The 17330-nt window shown below is 50.5% G+C and overlaps 2 protein-coding genes across 4 annotated transcripts; one reads left to right on the top strand and one right to left on the bottom strand.

Annotated features, from left to right (window-relative positions):
* The first annotated feature begins 6013 nt into the window (after nucleotides 1–6013).
* Cdc20 (cell division cycle 20) lies at nucleotides 6014–9917 on the top strand. Of its 2 annotated transcripts, none has more exons than XM_028893151.2 (11): nucleotides 6014–6198; nucleotides 6313–6501; nucleotides 6602–6750; nucleotides 6840–6936; nucleotides 7044–7172; nucleotides 7274–7470; nucleotides 7578–7672; nucleotides 7805–8033; nucleotides 8205–8330; nucleotides 9262–9379; nucleotides 9674–9917. In XM_028893151.2, exons 2-11 carry the CDS (start codon nucleotides 6321–6323, stop codon nucleotides 9850–9852), a joined length of 1500 nt encoding a protein of 499 aa, XP_028748984.1. In that variant the 5' UTR covers nucleotides 6014–6198; nucleotides 6313–6320; the 3' UTR covers nucleotides 9853–9917. The 2 variants fall into 2 exon arrangements, with proteins under 2 accessions (XP_028748984.1, XP_028748983.1); XM_028893150.2 differs by having other exon boundaries at nucleotides 6016–6184.
* A 269-nt stretch (nucleotides 9918–10186) lies between these two features.
* Elovl1 (ELOVL fatty acid elongase 1) lies at nucleotides 10187–14679 on the bottom strand. 2 transcript variants are annotated; one of them, XM_028893160.2, is made up of 8 exons: nucleotides 14543–14679; nucleotides 12219–12278; nucleotides 11851–12041; nucleotides 11617–11697; nucleotides 11466–11522; nucleotides 11281–11386; nucleotides 11063–11199; nucleotides 10187–10903 (listed from the first exon to the last, which is right to left on the bottom strand). In XM_028893160.2, exons 2-8 carry the CDS (start codon nucleotides 12262–12264, stop codon nucleotides 10682–10684), a joined length of 840 nt encoding a protein of 279 aa, XP_028748993.1. In that variant the 5' UTR covers nucleotides 12265–12278; nucleotides 14543–14679; the 3' UTR covers nucleotides 10187–10681. The 2 variants fall into 2 exon arrangements, with proteins under 2 accessions (XP_028748993.1, XP_037058774.1); XM_037202879.1 differs by lacking the exon at nucleotides 14543–14679 and adding an exon at nucleotides 12929–14160.
* Nucleotides 14680–17330: the final 2651 nt, after the last annotated feature.

Raw genomic sequence — 17330 nt, 5'->3', positions numbered from 1 at the left:
GCTATTGGATAGTGAGTCATGAGGGTGAGGATTTGTCCTTTTCCCCCAACACCTTGAATACTATTTGGGGCATGATAGGTAATAGACCTTCAATAAATACTGTCTAAATTAATGAAAATCTTTCTAAATGATGTTTCCTTAATTCCATGCCAACTTCCTTCATATTTCAAGCCACTCTTATGCAATGGTAAATAAACTTAAACCACTCAAGCTACAGATTCCTCTAAGCCATTGAATTTCTCAATCAAATGTTATCATGTTTGGGTCTTTGCTGGTTCCAAATATACCCAGTTTGTTAGTCAAGGTCTTGGCAGGGATAGATGAACAAACTGGGTAATCTGACAAGCTAATCTAATTTTTTGTTTGTTTGTTTGTTTTATTTTGTTTTTTCAAGACAGGGTTTCTCTGTGTAACAACCCTGGCTGTACTGGAACTCACTTTGTAGACCAGGCTAGACTTGAACTCATAGAGATCCACCTGCCTCTGTCTCCTGAGTGCTGGGATTAAAGGCGTGTGCCACTGCTCCCAGTCAATTTGACAAGCTTACTATAAGGCACTTTTACAAAGGGGAGGGTAAGATTTTTAGAAAACCACCAAGGACTAGTCCCTTGTACCATGGGGCTAATAACAAAGCTGGTACCAACCTTAGGCATCAAGCAGTATGGGAGACAGGAGACCTAGAGGGAACACCTACAGACAGGCCTGCCTTCAGGAGGAGGGAGCCGAGGAATAAAGGGTTCAAGTGCCCAGTTTAGAGTCTCTTGGAATAGACAAATGGCAGGGGATGAATTATGGATATACTGTATTCCATTGTTTGCCACAACTTTATCCTTCTCTTCGTCGATCCAGAGTTGATTCACAGGGTGGATATCAGAGGATTTCCTAGAGCTTTAGCTTCTGTTTCGTTTCTATGGGAGGATATTGGTAAATTGTGTCCTCTGTTTCCAAAATCCAGATGTTGAGGTCTGAAACCCAAGTACCTCAAATGTGATTTGTTTGGTTGGTTTTGGTTTTTCACGACAGGGTTTCTCCATGTAGTTTTGGTGCCTGTCCTGGATCTCACGCTGTAGACCAGGCCGGCTGCGAACTCACAGAGACCCACCTGGCTCTGCCTCGCGAGAGCTGGGATTGAAGGTGTGCGCCACCACCGCCCAGCCAGTCACTAAACATCTCTGCCTCAGGGTGCCGGGGCTTCAGGCACGCATCTCACTGCAACTGTGCTCCTGTCTCTCCGCTCTACAATAGTGACCTAACCCAACACGTACAAAGCAAACTGCTTATCATGCTTCAGTGTTCTGAGTCTTTCTGCATAGGAACTTCCACTGTTCCCAAAGTTCCTGGCAGACAAAAGCCAAACGCCTTAGCTTAACATGTAGGCCTGACACTAGGCTACCTTTTTCTACATTTTTTGAGGTTCAGGAACTCTAGGGCACCAAATGTCTAGTTTTCCATGGTAATTAGAAACAGAAAAATGAGTACTTCAGAGTTGGAGACAGCAAGGAGTTTAGACGAACAGCTGAAGATTCTTCTGCCATCATTGGGATGACCTTAGTTAGGCTAAGGACCAAACTCTGGTCTTTTCTGATGCCTTCCTTAGGCAGCATGTTGTTAGGATTGCAAAGGGGTGCCTTTGTTGATGTCTCTGACCTCATTCCCCACCTAATTTCTTTGATTTTTGGAAACAGGGTCTCTACCTGACCTGGAACTCACAGAGAACCACCCACCTCTTCTTCCAAGTGTTGGGATTAACGTGTAAAAGGTGTGTGCCACCATGCCTGGTTCACTGACCTAATTTCCTTTTTATGTAAAATGAAGACAGTTGATTTATCTACCTTAAGAGCTCAGTGAATTTACCAGATGTGGGAGGTGGGGGGCACATGCCTCTTTCCCAGTACTCCAGAGGCAGAGACATCTGATTTCAAGGGCAGCCTGGTTTACAGAGTGAGTTCCAGGACAGCCAGGGCTACACAGAAACCTTGTGTGTGTGTGTGGGGGGGGGGGGTATGGGGAGCGTGTTCAAGTTCATCCTTAGCTTCATGGAGTTCAAGACCAGCCTGGGCTACATGAGAACATGCTTCCAAAAAAAGTTCATAAACTGTGTTATGAATTATTGCTGGGAGATGGAGGGATGGACCCCTGACAGTATCCCACGCATGCAGGGGAACATGCTGGGCAGATGCACGCCATGCAGGCATGGCAGCAGCAGTGGCAGTAATTCACAACCCAGATGCTGCATCCACATGGAGAGCAGTATAATAGAGAGATGAAGAGAAAGATAGGAGAGAAAAGGAGAGAGAGAGAGAAAGAGAGAGAGAGAGAGAGAGAGAGAGAGAGAGAGAGAGTTGAGGGTGTGCACCTCGTGGGAGGAGTAGTGGAAGAGAGCGAGAGGAAGAAGAGGAGTTTTTCCTTAGAATGAGGCTTTTACATCAGGACTCAGGGCAGCACCAAGGGGTGGGATTTCGAGGGGCAGATCAGAATATTAACATTCCTCCGTTTTAGTTAGTATAAAAAGAGGTGAATTAGGGAAGCAAGTAGGGGAACAATGGCCCTGAATTCTCGAGACTACTTCAAGCTGACAAGGGGTGAAGTAGGGAGTGGGGAACCAGGAGTCACACATAGGAGAAGATCTCAGGTACGTTCCTTGAGGGAGCTGAGGAGGCAGGCTGCAGCAGTGGTGTTCCAGGAGCTTGGGGGGAAGCGACACTCCAAATCCTGAGTAGAGAAGCCATGGTATCTGCTATTTCTCTGGAGGTCAGGTGGGAAGAGTGAATCTGCAAAGTATGTTCGAATAACGTGTAGGGTCAGAAATGGGCTCTGGAGATTGCTAGTTTTCATCAGACCAGATTTCTTTTTCTGTAGCTAGAGTTTTCCTGCCTTGCCCACAGTCAGGACAAATCTTTGTCACCCGCCAGTCCCACAGCCGCTCAGACCCAACCAAGTAAACACAGAGACTGATATTGCTTACAAACTGTATGGCCGTGGCAGATTTCTTGCTAACTGTTCTTATAGCTTAAATTAATCCATTTCCATAAATCTATACCTTGCCACGTGGCTGGTGGCTTACAGGCGTCTTCACATGCTGCTGGTCTTGGCGGCAGCTGGCAGTGTCTCTCTGCCTCAGCCTTCCGCTTCCCAGAATTCTCCTCTCTCCTTGTCCCACCTACTTCCTGCCTGGCCACTGGCCAATCAGTGTTTTATTTATTGACCAATCAGAACAATTTGACATACAGACCATCCCACAGCATTTTTCTTTTTTTTTTTTTTTCTTTCTTTTTGGTTTTTTCGAGACAGAGTTTCTCTGTGTAGCTTTGCGCCTTTCCTGGGACTCACTTGGTAGTCCAGGCTGACCTCGAACTCACAGAGATCGCCTGCCTCTGCCTCCTGAGTGCTGGGATTAAAGGCGTGCACCACCACCGCCCGGCTTAGACCAGATTTCTTGATGCAGTAGCAAAACTTTTCCCAGGAGCCTGTAGGAATCTGTCAGACAGCTGGAATGCATTTACATCATAGCAAAAGGGTTAAAAATCCATTTAAGAACTCTTCAAAGCTGTATTTATCAGTATTAAAACTTTGAGCTTCTGGATTTATATCTGAAACCAGTCTATCCTGTACCATGAAGTCTGTGAATGAGGTATACCTATCTGTAATTGGAGAGTATATATATAATCTTGGGATTGGGGCTGTTAAACTGATACACCCAAGTCATCAAACATCGTCAGATCTGAAAAGAATAAATTTAAGAAGAAGTGAGACAGCTTTCCAGCTACCTAGGCAGCAATCCCAAGTCTCTCCGTGGTCGTTGGGGGACAGAAGCCCCAAAGGCAGCACCTGTTCACCCCATAAGCCCAGGAGATCTGACAGATTTTTTTTCTGTGGAGTAGAAATTTGGAGAGACTGACCCACCTTGACTTTGCAGTGTGGGGCAATCGGTCCTCCATTGTTCCACTTGTTCACAGTCTGGACAGGATCTCAGCTTTTCACTGCGTGGCCAGCCTTGCCATGAGCTTCTGGGTGGAGGTTCTTCTGCGGCCATCTGTCTTCTTGAGGAGATACAGGATGCTGCCAGGAGCTGGCATGTCTCTCTATCATAAAAAAGCTTTTATATTAAATGTCATATTCTCAGATCTACAGGTGTTTGAGGACTGGGTGAACAAAATCTGTTAGATGTATTTATAACTTTGAGAGTATATATATGACTTAAATCTGAATATACAGGTTTCCTAGTTAGTTACAGCTTAATGAAGTTAGCAAGGACAGGGAGGTTCACATTCTTTTATTTATTTATTTATTTATTTATTTTTGGTTTTTCGAGACAGGGTTTCTCTGTGTAGCTTTTTTGCGCCTTTCCTGGAACTCACTCTGTAGCCCAGGTTGGCCTCGAACTCACAGAGATCCACCTGCCTCTGCCTCCCAAGTGCTGGGATTAAAGGCGTGTGTGCCACCACTGCCCGGCTTTGTTTTGTTTTGTTTTGTGTTTCTTTTGAGACAGAGTTTCACTGTAGTTTTGGTGCATGTCCTGGATCTCCCTCTGTAGACCAGGCTGGCCTGGAACTCACAGAGATCCGAGTGCTGGGATTAAAGGCGTGCGCCACCACTGCCTGGCTTGGTTCACATTCTTAAACCCGAATAGACCTTGAGTAAGGAGAGACACTTTTTAAGCTGTTAGCAGTGATATCTGACTCTATTACCATTTTTAAGGCCCTGTAGCTGTAGTTCTGATCTTTGAGTACAGCTAGATTATAATCCTGAATGACTTATATAGAAATAATTATTTCTTAAGCTTTCTCCTGAGAAGGCAAAGAAGAGTGACAGGGAAATAATCCCAAGGCTGAATGAGAACAGGAGAAAAGGGGCTTGTGAGTCAGGGTGCAGCCACAGGGGAACCAACCCAAGCCATGGGTCAGCAGCAGAGGTGGGGGCAGGGCACCATAGGCACATTTTTTTCCACAGTGAGGAATAAGGCCCAGCAGACTGACCTCCAGCATCCCATAGGGTCAGCGAGGGCCTCCCCCCTCTCCTTAAAAGATTTTATTTGTGTGTGTGTCTGTCTGTCTGTCTGAATATCTGTGTCTGCCTGAGTGTATGCCACCTGTTCTGCTGGGTTCCAGTGGAGTGAATCGGATGCTCCGCTCTGGAGCTGGAGTTACAGGTAGTTGTGTGTCTGACTGACAAACCAAATTCTGGTCCTATGGAAGAAGAGCAGCAAGCAGCTCTCAACCCCTAAATCATCTCTCCAGGTCCCAGACCTGGATTCTTACCAACTTCTTTTTACGACCTTGGGCAAATTCCTTGCATTGGGCTTTAGTTTTTACATCAACATAACCTGGTTCTGGGCCGGGTGTGGCGGCACACGCCTTAAATCCCAGCAGACTTGAGTTCCAGACCCGGATTGCATGGTGAGACCCTCGTCTCAAACAAGCAAAATGGTTGCTGCTCACTGGCAGGTTGCATGTAACTCAGGTAAGACAGAATCTCTAGGATTCTCAAGAATCTAAAGCCCCAGGAGAGTCAATCATAGGCTGTCGCCAAAGGCAGCCTAACATCTTCAAGGACAGAAAGCAGGAATCCTGATCCTTTTTTTTGACCCCCCACTTCCCTTCCCTCCATCAACCTCAGTTAAGCACCACACACACGCATACTTCCTTCCTAGCAGGATTTCTGGCTAACGGACTGCACGCCAGTAAGCTCCCGCTCTCCTCACTCAGGCTGCTACCTGCCCAAAGTCACCGGGTCCCCGGGTTCGAGTTTACCCTTGTGTGTCTAACCTAAGCACCACGCACACACAGGCTTCCGTGTGACCTTTCTCAGGCTCTCACATTCCCCCAACCGCTCCATCCCACCCGGAGGGGCGTCACCCAGGGAGCGGATGCTCTGGGCGGACTGACCGGCGGTGCAGACTCCGCCCCGCGCTCCGATTCGGGCTGGGACTCGGGAGGGCTCCCGGAGGTGGGCTCGGAATTCCACTCGAAACGCCGGGGCCGCCACACTCTCGTGAGATCTGAGACTTGCTCCCGGAAGACTCGCCCCTTTCCAGTGTGGCGACCAATGGGCGAGGGCGACGGTTAAGACGGTTGGGTTTTGAAGGAGCCAATGAGTGCTCGCAGCGGAGATTTTAAGAACAACAGCCCGGCGTGCCTTTAGCTGGTCCGGGCAGGAACGCGTTCGGCGGACGCACGGACGAACTGTGAGGAGCCGGGGGTCTGTGCCTGGGAAGGCCGCGTACGGGGGAGCTGCCGGGCTGGTGGGAGCTGTGGCCGGAGGAGCCCAGGAGCCCGGCACGGTCCCGAACTTGGTCGCCTCTCGCCCCTGCAGACACTGCCATGGCGCAGTTCGTGTTCGAGAGCGACTTGCACGCTCTGCTTCAACTGGACACGCCCATCCCCAATGCACCCATTGCGCGCTGGCAGCGCAAAGCAAAGGAAGCCACGGGCCCGGCCCCCTCGCCCATGCGGGCTGCCAACAGATCTCACAGCGCCGGCCGGACCCCGGGCCGAACTCCTGGTGAGTTGGGGGTCCGGGGAGGGAAATAGAATCTCCCAGAGTCGGCCTTCGAGCCCCCTCCAGGAGCCTCGACAGACTGTCTTCTCTCTCCCTGCTCCAGGCAAGTCTAATTCCAAGGGTCAGACCACCCCTAGCAAACCTGGAGGTGACCGCTATATCCCGCACCGCAGTGCTTCCCAAATGGAGGTGGCTAGCTTCCTCTTGAGCAAGGAGAACCAGCCGGAAGACGGGGAGACGCCCACCAAGAAGGTATGATTCCACGGGGGTCACGATGCCTGAGACCTTAGGTGTCCCTTGGATGATACCACTTATGCCTCACGGCCACCTCTCTGTGCCAGGAGCATCAGAAAGCCTGGGCTCTGAACCTGAACGGTTTTGATGTGGAGGAAGCCAAGATCCTCAGGCTCAGTGGAAAACCTCAGAATGCCCCAGAAGGTTGGTGTCAGTCCCTCCTAAGGGAGACATGTGCCTGCTTTCCCCACGCAAAGTCGAGGGCAAGGGTGGTATCACTTTCAAGGCCTTGACCCACCCTGTTGCCACAGGCTACCAGAACAGACTGAAAGTACTCTACAGCCAGAAAGCCACGCCTGGCTCCAGCCGGAAGACTTGCCGATACATCCCTTCCCTGCCAGACAGGATACTTGATGCCCCCGAGATCCGAAATGACTACTGTAAGTGCATCATTGTCTTTTCGGATGGAGAAAGATAGCCTGGGCATGGATGGACCAGTCTAACAAAGGACCTCGTGTTCCTTTTTTTCTGCCTCCGGCAGACCTGAACCTTGTGGATTGGAGCTCTGGAAATGTACTGGCTGTGGCACTGGACAACAGTGTGTACTTATGGAATGCTGGTTCTGGTGACATCCTGCAGCTGTTGCAAATGGAGCAGCCTGGGGACTACATATCCTCCGTGGCCTGGATCAAGGAGGGCAACTACCTGGCTGTGGGCACCAGTAACGCTGAAGTGCAGGTCAGACGGGTGGCCCTGTTGTCCTCAGCCCCAGGGAGGAGCCAGCCCAGCTGGAAAGGTGTAGATGCCCAGCTCCACACTCTGATCCTCTGGTCTCGCCTCTTCAGCTCTGGGATGTGCAGCAGCAGAAACGGCTTCGGAACATGACCAGTCACAACGCTCGAGTAAGCTCCCTAAGTTGGAACAGCTATATTCTGTCCAGGTCAGTGGTCTTTGCTAGGCTGTAGCAGTTTGGTTTCTGCCTGCCTCTTGCCATTGAGGGCACATCCAGAACTGAAGTGGCTCTGACTTGATTTTGTGCTGCCTCAGAACTAAATCTCTTTTCTTCTCTCAGTGGTTCACGCTCTGGCCACATCCACCACCATGATGTACGGGTAGCAGAACACCATGTGGCCACACTGAGTGGCCATAGCCAGGAAGTATGTGGGCTGCGCTGGGCCCCAGATGGACGTCATCTGGCAAGCGGTGGCAACGATAACGTGGTCAACGTGTGGCCTAGTAGTCCTGGAGAAAGTGGCTGGGCTCCCTTGCAGACATTCACTCAACATCAGGGTGCTGTCAAGGTGAGAAAGCACTCGGGCTGAGGTCTGCAGACCCTCAGCTATAAACTGGGGACTGTTGAAGGGAGGTGACACGGTGGCATTAGACCGTGTTTAACTGTGACACTTAGAGCTTCTTGACTAGCTCGACTGTCTGTCCACTGACCTGACCCAGCCTTTGTCCATCCCACCTAGGCTGTTGCATGGTGTCCCTGGCAGTCCAATATTCTGGCAACAGGAGGTGGCACCAGTGACCGACACATCCGAATTTGGAACGTCTGCTCTGGGGCCTGTCTGAGTGCTGTGGACGCCCATTCCCAGGTAGTTTTTGTTGTGATTGTTAGTGGCAATTCATGTTTTAATATATTCTGTTTCCAGATGTGTTCTTCTGTGTGAGCTTACTGAAAACCAATTCCACTCCAACTCAATACCCGATCATTTCTGACTTCTAACTCAGCCCTCATTCTTGAGTTTCCACTTCCAAGTTTGGCTTCTCTCCACCATAGGTCCTCGAAAGTATCATCACCTCCTCCGTGTGTCCCAAATGAAGCTTGTCGCTTCACCTTGCCTTCCTGAAATGATTGTTGTTCCTCTTGGACTGCTTCAGAATGGCTTAGAAATCTGAAAGCCCCCTAGAATCTTTCATGTTCCTTAAGAGAATTGTTTTATCTTGGAGTATCTTCACATCTGTCCCCTCATCACTGGGTCTCATCATCTTTTTTTTTTTTTTTTGAGACAGAATTTTGCCCTGGCTGGCCTCAGACTTGCAATCCTCCTGCTTCAGCATCCCAAGTTCTGAGATTCTGAGTGTACACCACCATGCCCAGGCTCCCAAGCATTCTCTCTTCCAGTCTTATTTCACAGTCTGAGTGGTACTTACTGTCCCTAAACCTGTGGTGATTCCCACAACCTGAAACATATGATCCAAATACATTAGAACATTTGAGGTCTCGCTTGGTTTGTGCCTTGCTGTAAACACTCCAGCTTCCCCTCTCCATTTTCCAAACACTCAGCCTACACTGCGGGTATGGGCTCTGATGTCAGATAGTTGGAGTTACTTTGGGGCAACTTGTGGACTTCCTACTGGTGGAACAAATATCTCCCATAAATAGATATTTGTCTCAAGGGGCTTCATAAGGACTGTGACCATTGTTTGAATCTATAGCACCTGATAGGGTTGCTAATACTAGAATGGACTGGATTCTGAGTAGCCCAGGCTGTATGTCATGCCCATGGCAACTCTTTTCCACAGGTGTGTTCCATCCTCTGGTCTCCCAACTATAAGGAGCTTATCTCGGGCCATGGCTTTGCCCAGAACCAGCTGGTTATTTGGAAGTACCCAACAATGGCCAAGGTGGCTGAGCTCAAAGGTAGGTGGAAAGGGAAGCCAGACTGCAGTGTACCATTTCATTTATGTGAAACGTTGAGAATAGATAAATGTGGAGAGAGTAAAGAATTAATGGTTTGCTAGTGACTTTGGAGAGGATGGGAAGTATGACTTAGAGTGCTGTGGTACTAGTTATAGCAATGCACAGCCTTGTAAATACAGTAAAACACTGAATTAGTGAAGAAGGTGAGTTTATGGTATTCAAATTTTATCTCAAGGTGACTAACAAAATTAGAGGGCTATGTGCCGATACTCAAATGCACTGCTCTTACCCTAGGTCACACAGCCCGGGTCCTGAGTCTTACCATGAGTCCAGATGGGGCTACAGTGGCATCAGCAGCAGCCGATGAGACTCTGCGGCTGTGGCGCTGCTTTGAGTTGGACCCTGCCCTGCGGCGGGAGAGGGAGAAAGCCAGTATAGCTAAAAGTAGCCTTATCCACCAGGGCATCCGTTGAAAACAGACCCCTTTTGGTTTTTTTGTTGTTTTTTTATTTTTCTAATAAAGTTGTATCTTCCTTTCTTGTGTCCCAAGCGTCCTTCCTAGGGTCTGCCCATACTCTAGTTAGAGCTAAGAAGTCTTGTGGGAACTTTTGGCCACATTTTCTTGTGGAACTGGAGATTGATCCCAGAGCCTTACCACTGAGCATTTTATTTTGAGACCAGGTCTAGGCTAACATTGAACTTGTGAGGTTCCTGTTTCAGCAGCCTTCCTCAGTAGCTAGAATTAGTGCCTGAACCCTCCCTCCTGTAAGCTGTGTGCCCCTCCTCCATTTACACATACACACAATCTCAGTGGTTTCCTCTGTCACTTTAATTAAGACACAAACGAGTACACAGCCTGTATTGCCAGGCCTGCTGCCCATCCTGACCTTTGGCCCAGAAGCTCATGCTTCAATGTGGAGTGAGAAAGGGAGCCTGAGTCCATTGTGACAGATTATTGCTGACCTCTTCAGTGTGAGGAGAAAGGCCACAAGACCCTGGTGGGGGCCAGCCCTGAGTGTTCCTCTCCCAAGTTTAAGGCAGGGAGGGGGGAAGTAAGTGTCCAGCCCTTTCAGCCTCCAGTTCTGGTGGCAGACAGCAGTGAGGCCACATCCCTGGAGCTGGCTGGGAGAAGGGATGGGAACAGTGGTCCCTGTAGACCAGCTGTGGGGAGGGGAGAACCAGTCCTCCTCCTCAGTCCTGACCACATGAGCCCTGGTCATAGGTGTAGGTGGAGAGGACACTGGATGCTGCCCAAGGTGCAGTCCTGAGGCACTTAGGTGGGCAATATCTAGGCCATGCTTCTCAGTTGGCCTTGACCTTGGTGATAGCTGGAGTTCCATTTTGCTGAACTGTACGGGGCAGCCGCTTTCCCTTAGTGTAAGAGTGATACCAGAAATTGGAGAAGAGCACGAAGAAGATGGTGCCATACATCCAGATGAGGTGGATAATGAGAGGGTACTGGTAGTTGCAGCTGGGCATGAAGTAGTACTGGCTGATGTGCAGTGAGACGAGGACAAACTGGATCTGGATAGAGAAAGACAAGGGTCAGAAAGGGTGGGAGGGAGAAGAGACACAGATAAGCTTTCAGGAAGGATGGTGTGAGGATGGTTGGATAAAGAATTGAACGGAGGAATATTGGGGGTTTGGTCCTAGGACCACCAGGCCGCCCACCAGGCCCCTCACCAGCTGAATGGCTGTCATGTGTTTTTTCCACCAAAGGTAGGGCTGAGCCACGGGGCCAAGGGCAGACAATCCGTAGTACAGGTACATGACAACATGTACAGAGGAATTTATCATGGCATGGAAAGAGCCCATTCCTCCTAAGATGGAAAGAAAACGGGGTCAGGAGATGGGCCTCCACTCCCAGTGGCTACCCGCCTCTCGTGGCCTTGACTGTTCACCTGGAGCAATCTTTATCCCCCACCACCAGCTCCAGGGAAGCACGGAGTGATGGAAGACATGTAGGAAGGTCACCTGCCCATCTTTCTTGCGGAGAATAAATATCACCTGAGAGAAGAGAGGAGGGAAGGTTGAGGGCCAGTGCCTGCCTTTCTACCCCCAAGTTCTCGTGTCTCGAAGTACTCACTGTATCCATCAGCTCAATAACCTTGGAAAACATGAAGAGCCAGGCCACTCGAACCATCTGTAAGAAGTTAGGGCGCTCTTAATACCCACACACAGGTCTCTGAATGCTGCCTTATCTAGGTTGCTTAGGATTTACCTAAGGCTCTACTTACCCGAAGTGCCTCGGGGCTATTGGAAAAGTCTACAGGGTCACAGCGCCAGGTGTAGGTACTGAGCCAACCAGACATTAGGAACTAAGAAAGAGTATGGATTAGACCAAAGTTCCCCTCCCCCAGCAACCCCTCCCGTTTCCTTAATGAACCTCTAGAAAGTAGACACGCCATGCACTGGCCCATGCCCTACCCCTTACCCTGCAGACAAACTACAGCCTAGGCATTCCAGCCTACCTCATAGACAATGTAGAGGGAGAGTATCACCAGTGCAAAATTGTAGACAATCATGAAGCCACGAAGTTGGAAGGGCTTCCGATTAGCCATGATTCGAGGCCCAAGTGAGAGGACGAAGTACACATAGGTCAAAAGGATGGATGTTATTAGCAAGGGGGACCCCATCAGAGGGTAGTTCTGCATCCGGGGATCTGTAAATAGGAGGTCAAAGGGGTTAGGGTCACAGGGTTCAATATGCCTTTCTAGGTCCAGTCATGAGATCAGGTCACAAAAGGGTGAAGTAGTTCATAAGGACTTCATTAAGACATAGCCCTAGATCCTGGGGTCCCGGGGAAGGTGGGCAGGCATGGCTATGGACAGCAGCTTACCTGCATGCTTCATCAATTCCTGATACAAGTTCACGACAGCCTCCATCCTGGCTAAGGACTCTGAGAAGGGATGGAGAGTGGGCATCAGATAGGGATCGCTGCATGTCCGCATCCCACACTTGGCCCACAGAGACAAGACACAGAATCAAACAGCTGATGCCCACTGCTGCCAGGGTAGGACTGCCAATGGAGCTCTGTGGCAGAGCCCTTTCCTAGCATGCACGAGGCCGGTGGGGACATCCCGGGAGTAAAGAAGGCAGTCTGGACGGAGCATCCTGCTGCCTGGAGAGAGCTGTCCCACCCTTCCTCCTCTCTGCTCCTGAATGCGCCTTCCTGGCCTCCCTCCCTTCCTCTCTGGGAGAACTCTGAATTCCGGGTGGGTCTCCTTCTGGATCCTTTATCCTCACAGCACAGCTCATCTTCCCAGTGAACCTCTTCACCCTTCCTGGGAAGCAGTCTCATCTCCCCATGAGAGGTCACTCTTCTCTCCAGCAATTCTCCCTCAGCCTCTCCTCTCTTCCTCCCCGCTTCTCCCAAGTAAACTCCTTCTGGTTCCTTCCAAGACTCCCATCTCCCCTCTGTCCCCTGCCAGGACTCCCACCTCCATGGGCTTTTCTTTTCTGTCCCAGTACCTGAACAGACCTGGGGTTCCACTTCTACCCTGCTAAGCGCAAGTCTCCCCAGCGTCCCTCTGCCTTCCGGGCTCTCACCTCGTCTCTCTCCTCCCCTCTTCTCAGCGGCAAGCTCTCCTCTCTCTCCACTCCGGGAGCCTGGCTCTTGGAGACTCCTGCCCTGGCGGCTCCACCTGTCTGACTAGATCTTGCAGCAGCCCCGCCCTCTGCCCGCCCCCGCTACATTGGGCATGGGGTGGAGGGTGGGTCCAGGCCACAGGTCAATGCCTAGAGGAGCTGGACCCACTGGAATTGAGAAAGCCAAGTAAGGACCCAGACTGGCCACCTTAGACCAGCCAGATAAGCTAATGTAGGTACTCCAGAAACTTCTAGCCAGGACTTTGGCCAGAGGAATTACTAAAAACCCACACCCAGCATTCTCTCCCAAACCAGCTATGAATTCTCAGTTTGTCCTACTTCAGAATGGGCATCACCCTTCCCTTCCAGGGAGGGGTAAGGACACCAGTGGTATGTGAGGAGGTGGGAGAGTGGGGGAGGTCTCAGGAATCTTTCCCTCCTCTGGGAGGGATCCTCCTGGGCTAGGCCCCTTCCTCCTCAAAGCTGGCAGGAATGTCAGAGGAAGGCTTAGAGTGATACAAAAACTTAGCCTAGACGCAGGAAAGCCTAGGGCTCTGTCCCAGAGGCATCAGGCAATTGCCCAACCACCTAAGTGCTCCAGGTGCCCTCCATCACGCCTTTCTCAGGGCTCCAACTCTCCTATTCACATCTGCACCCTCACACTTCTACACACTTGCCTCACACCGTTCTCCACCACCCCGAGACACAGACACTACACCGAGGGCTGGCTGGCACACCTCCATACGGAGCCCATGTGTCTCTTGCTGACCACACCACCAAAACAGGTCTCCCCACTGGACTATGACATGCCAGGCTCCTAAATCTCACACCTGGCAGGGACTGAATTAATCCACAGTGGCACTCACACTTCCCCAGGCATGGACACATGGAGAGGAACATGGAGGGAACATTGCCTCACTCACAGTCTCTCCTTCACACAGAGCTCCTGGTGAGCGACACTGATCATTTCTTCACACATAGTCACACTTGTTGGTGGCTTATGTTGGAGTACGGCCTAGCACTTAGGCATGTGCTCTCACACACAGTTCCTCTCTGACACACGTGAGCTTGCCAGCTTTGCCTTATCTTCCTCACCCACCTCCTCCAATTCACTCCCCCCTCATCACCACATACACCGTAGCACACAGGAACCCTCCAGGGCAGGAGGGAGTCAGACTTCTGGGAAGGATCTCTCCCTAAGCTGGAGGGAACCCCGGGTGTGTTCCCCGCAGTGGGACACGGGCAGGGGCAGTTCCTTTAAGATGGATGGGAATGAAAAAGGGCACCGCAAAGGGAAGGAGGGCAAGGGAGAGGAGGGGGCCGAGTGGGCAAGGCCAGGAGGTGCTGGAAAAGAACTAGGTGAGAGCGAATGGGGGTCAGGGGCCAAGGTGTCGGGGGGAGGGAGCATGCTGGGCTGGCCCAGCCCCAGTAGCTGGGACCTCCCACCCACTCGCCCTAAGAACAGCCTCGCCCACAGCCTGGGCAGGGCAGGGCGGGCAGGGCAGGGCAGGGCTAGCCCAGCCAGCGAGGCAGGGGGCGCTGGCACGTGGGGGGCCATGGAAGGTCCACACTCACCAGTGGGAGCCAGGCGGGCAGCAGTAGAGGGTTCGGAGGGATCAGGGCCGGAGAGAGGTCCCCAGGGCCGCCTGCCGGCCACTTCCTCATCTGCTAGGCCGACTTTCTGTCACCAGAGGGGGAGGGGGCGGGCCGGGCGGGGGGCGCCTGCTGATTGGGCGGCTGGCCGAGGCAGGAGGGGCCGTCCAGCACCCGCCTGGCCGCCAGGGCGGGAGTAGGGGCGGGTCGCTAGATCCCGGGCAGGAAGCACACCCAGGCCCAGCTCTCCACCCCTTCCTTCGCATCTCTCAGCCTGCCCCGCTGATGACTGTGGCTTGGCTTGCACCCAGCTCCTTCTTGACGTCCAGCCTGCATGGTCTCATTCGCGGTCCTCTGTCCAGTCCAGCGTGAGGACCCACTCATCTGCTGTCTGCGACAGGCGCGGCTTAAGACTTCGGGGAAATTCTAGGGTTCAACCATTCCCTCCAGACTTATCCAGCAGGGGCAGAGGAGGGCCAGCTGTGCCTGCTAAGGGCTGATTGGGGTGGCGGGAGGACTTAGCGGAAAGCAGCAGCTTGCCACCACCATGCCTCTCAGAGCCTATAAACTCAGATGAGTCCTAGCTTAAGGAGCCACTAAAAGGATTTCCTGGAATGGAGATGGGAGAATACAAGTGGCCCCAGGCAAAAACTGTGAATCACTGTCTAAACTAGCCTTCAAGGTAGTGGATGGGGGTGGAGGTGGGGGGGAAAGCAAGGGAAATTGGCTGTGGTTCAATGTAGTAGATCTCCGAGGCGAAATGAGGCTGACTTTTATTCTAAAAGCAGAAGAAAACAAGATTTTTGAGGCTGCTCATCTCATTCATCAGACATTTACTGGCCATCTACAGTGTGCAAAACCACATTAAGCTCCGGTTCTGGCACTTACATAATTTTACAGTCCAGGTACAAGGTACCAGAGAGAGATCAGGTGAGAGAAAACTTGGACCTGAAGAGGAAACTGATGGGACTGGGAAAGACAGACAAGGGGATTTCTAGTTAGCTGTCAATTCAACACTACCTGCCCCCGCCCCCCCCCACACACACACATACACACCAGGTAGTCCAAACTATTAGACCAGGTTTCGGTGACATGAAATCTCTATCTCTTTTGCCTACAATGATCCAATACAGCCTGGACAACTGGATGCTGCATATATGTAGCGAGTTGGGGAATTCAGAAGAAGCAGTGGCTGAGAGGGATAATACAATGATAACTGGTGGATGTAGCTACCTAGGCAGGGTTGGTAAGAGGCGAAAGCCAGGGTACAGTTTTGAGTATACCTTAGATTACCTGCTAGTCCCCACTCTTGACAAGAAACAGCAAAGAATTTACTTCCAAATCCAGGCCCCTTAGCACTGTACCCTAACCCCTAATCTCCCCGGCCTTCTCATTCTCAAGCCACAGCCTGCACTTCAACCATCAAATAATGTCTGCATCTTCCCAATGAACATCCATGATGGGTACTTACCCAAAACCTCCCAGTAGAGCATTCAGAATGATGCTTTGCATGGATGTTTAGGAAAGACGTGTTAAATGAATGTTCACAAATTCACATACAAACAAACATATATTGATTATGGGACTGCCTCCAACTCTCAAGCCTCCGCTTGGCTCAGCACAAGATACAGTCAGCTCTCCAGGCAGCAAATCACTCCTGCCTCTGGCTTACTATCATGCAATTTTCTGCACCTCTCCCAACTCCAAGCTCCTTTCAGCAGGGGAAGCTCATATTTTAGTCATATCTCTCTCTCCATAATTGGGCCCATTGCCTGTCATATAGTTGCCCCTATACAAAACTTGTTGATGAAATGGGAGAATGAATAGGACAATGGAAGGAAAGAGGGAGAATCAAGCAATCCAGAGTCAAATGGGAGAACAGTAAGAATTCACATCTTTATATTTCCTTTGAGAGCAGTATTTATTGAGCTAACCAATACTTACTGAAGTCCTAATGTCTTTCGTGTGTACTCGAACAGCTCTGAGGCCACATCTAACTCTGAAGTTCTGAGTTTAAATGTCTTAGTTTATATGTGTGTGATCGTGTATATATTGTAGAACCTCCTAAAAATGAGAACAAATAGTGCCTAGCTGATAGAACACTGTGAAGGCTGAAGGAGATCATCCATGTAGAGTGCTTAGCATTCTCTGTCTCACCATTAACAGACAAGGTAAGAAGCAGTCCAACACAGCAACAAAGTACATGTCTGCATAGGAATTAACTCCTTTAACACATCTTTCCTAAACAATGTGCAAATACATAAACTTCCTGAAAGTTCTACTAAAACATTTGGGACAGCACAGCCCTTATGAAAGCACACTGGAAAGATGACAACACTCTTCCAAAGTCAAACGAGCAGGAAACTTTAAATATGCCTCTATTCATTTGGGCCACATTGATAAATGACTATGGCAAGGTCTCGATAAATGCCGGCTGACTACATGGATGAACAAATGACTCAGTTCTTAACCTGGTCCTGACAGAAAGCATCTTCCAATATCTGATATAGCCCAAGTCTACCAAATGGCATCTCCTTGGCCAATGGATTCCTGCAAAGCCTCTAGCCTAGGAGAGCAGACATACATATAAATGAACAACACATAGTAGCATGTGAATCTCCCCCAGAGAGAGACCCAGCGGTGTGTGAAAGTTCTGGGGAGTGGGGGACTTAATCAAAGGTGGGGGTGAGTCCTTAAAGGCCTCTCAGGAATGACACCTGAGTTGAGCACTAGGGAACACTTTCTAGCAGTCAGTGAGAGCCTTTGAGAC

Source organism: Peromyscus leucopus, chromosome 2 (assembly GCF_004664715.2).
Source record: "Peromyscus leucopus breed LL Stock chromosome 2, UCI_PerLeu_2.1, whole genome shotgun sequence".
NCBI lineage: Eukaryota > Metazoa > Chordata > Mammalia > Rodentia > Cricetidae > Peromyscus > Peromyscus leucopus.
The sequence above is the reverse complement of the archived record's forward strand: the minus strand, read 5'-3'. Positions and strand labels throughout refer to the sequence as shown.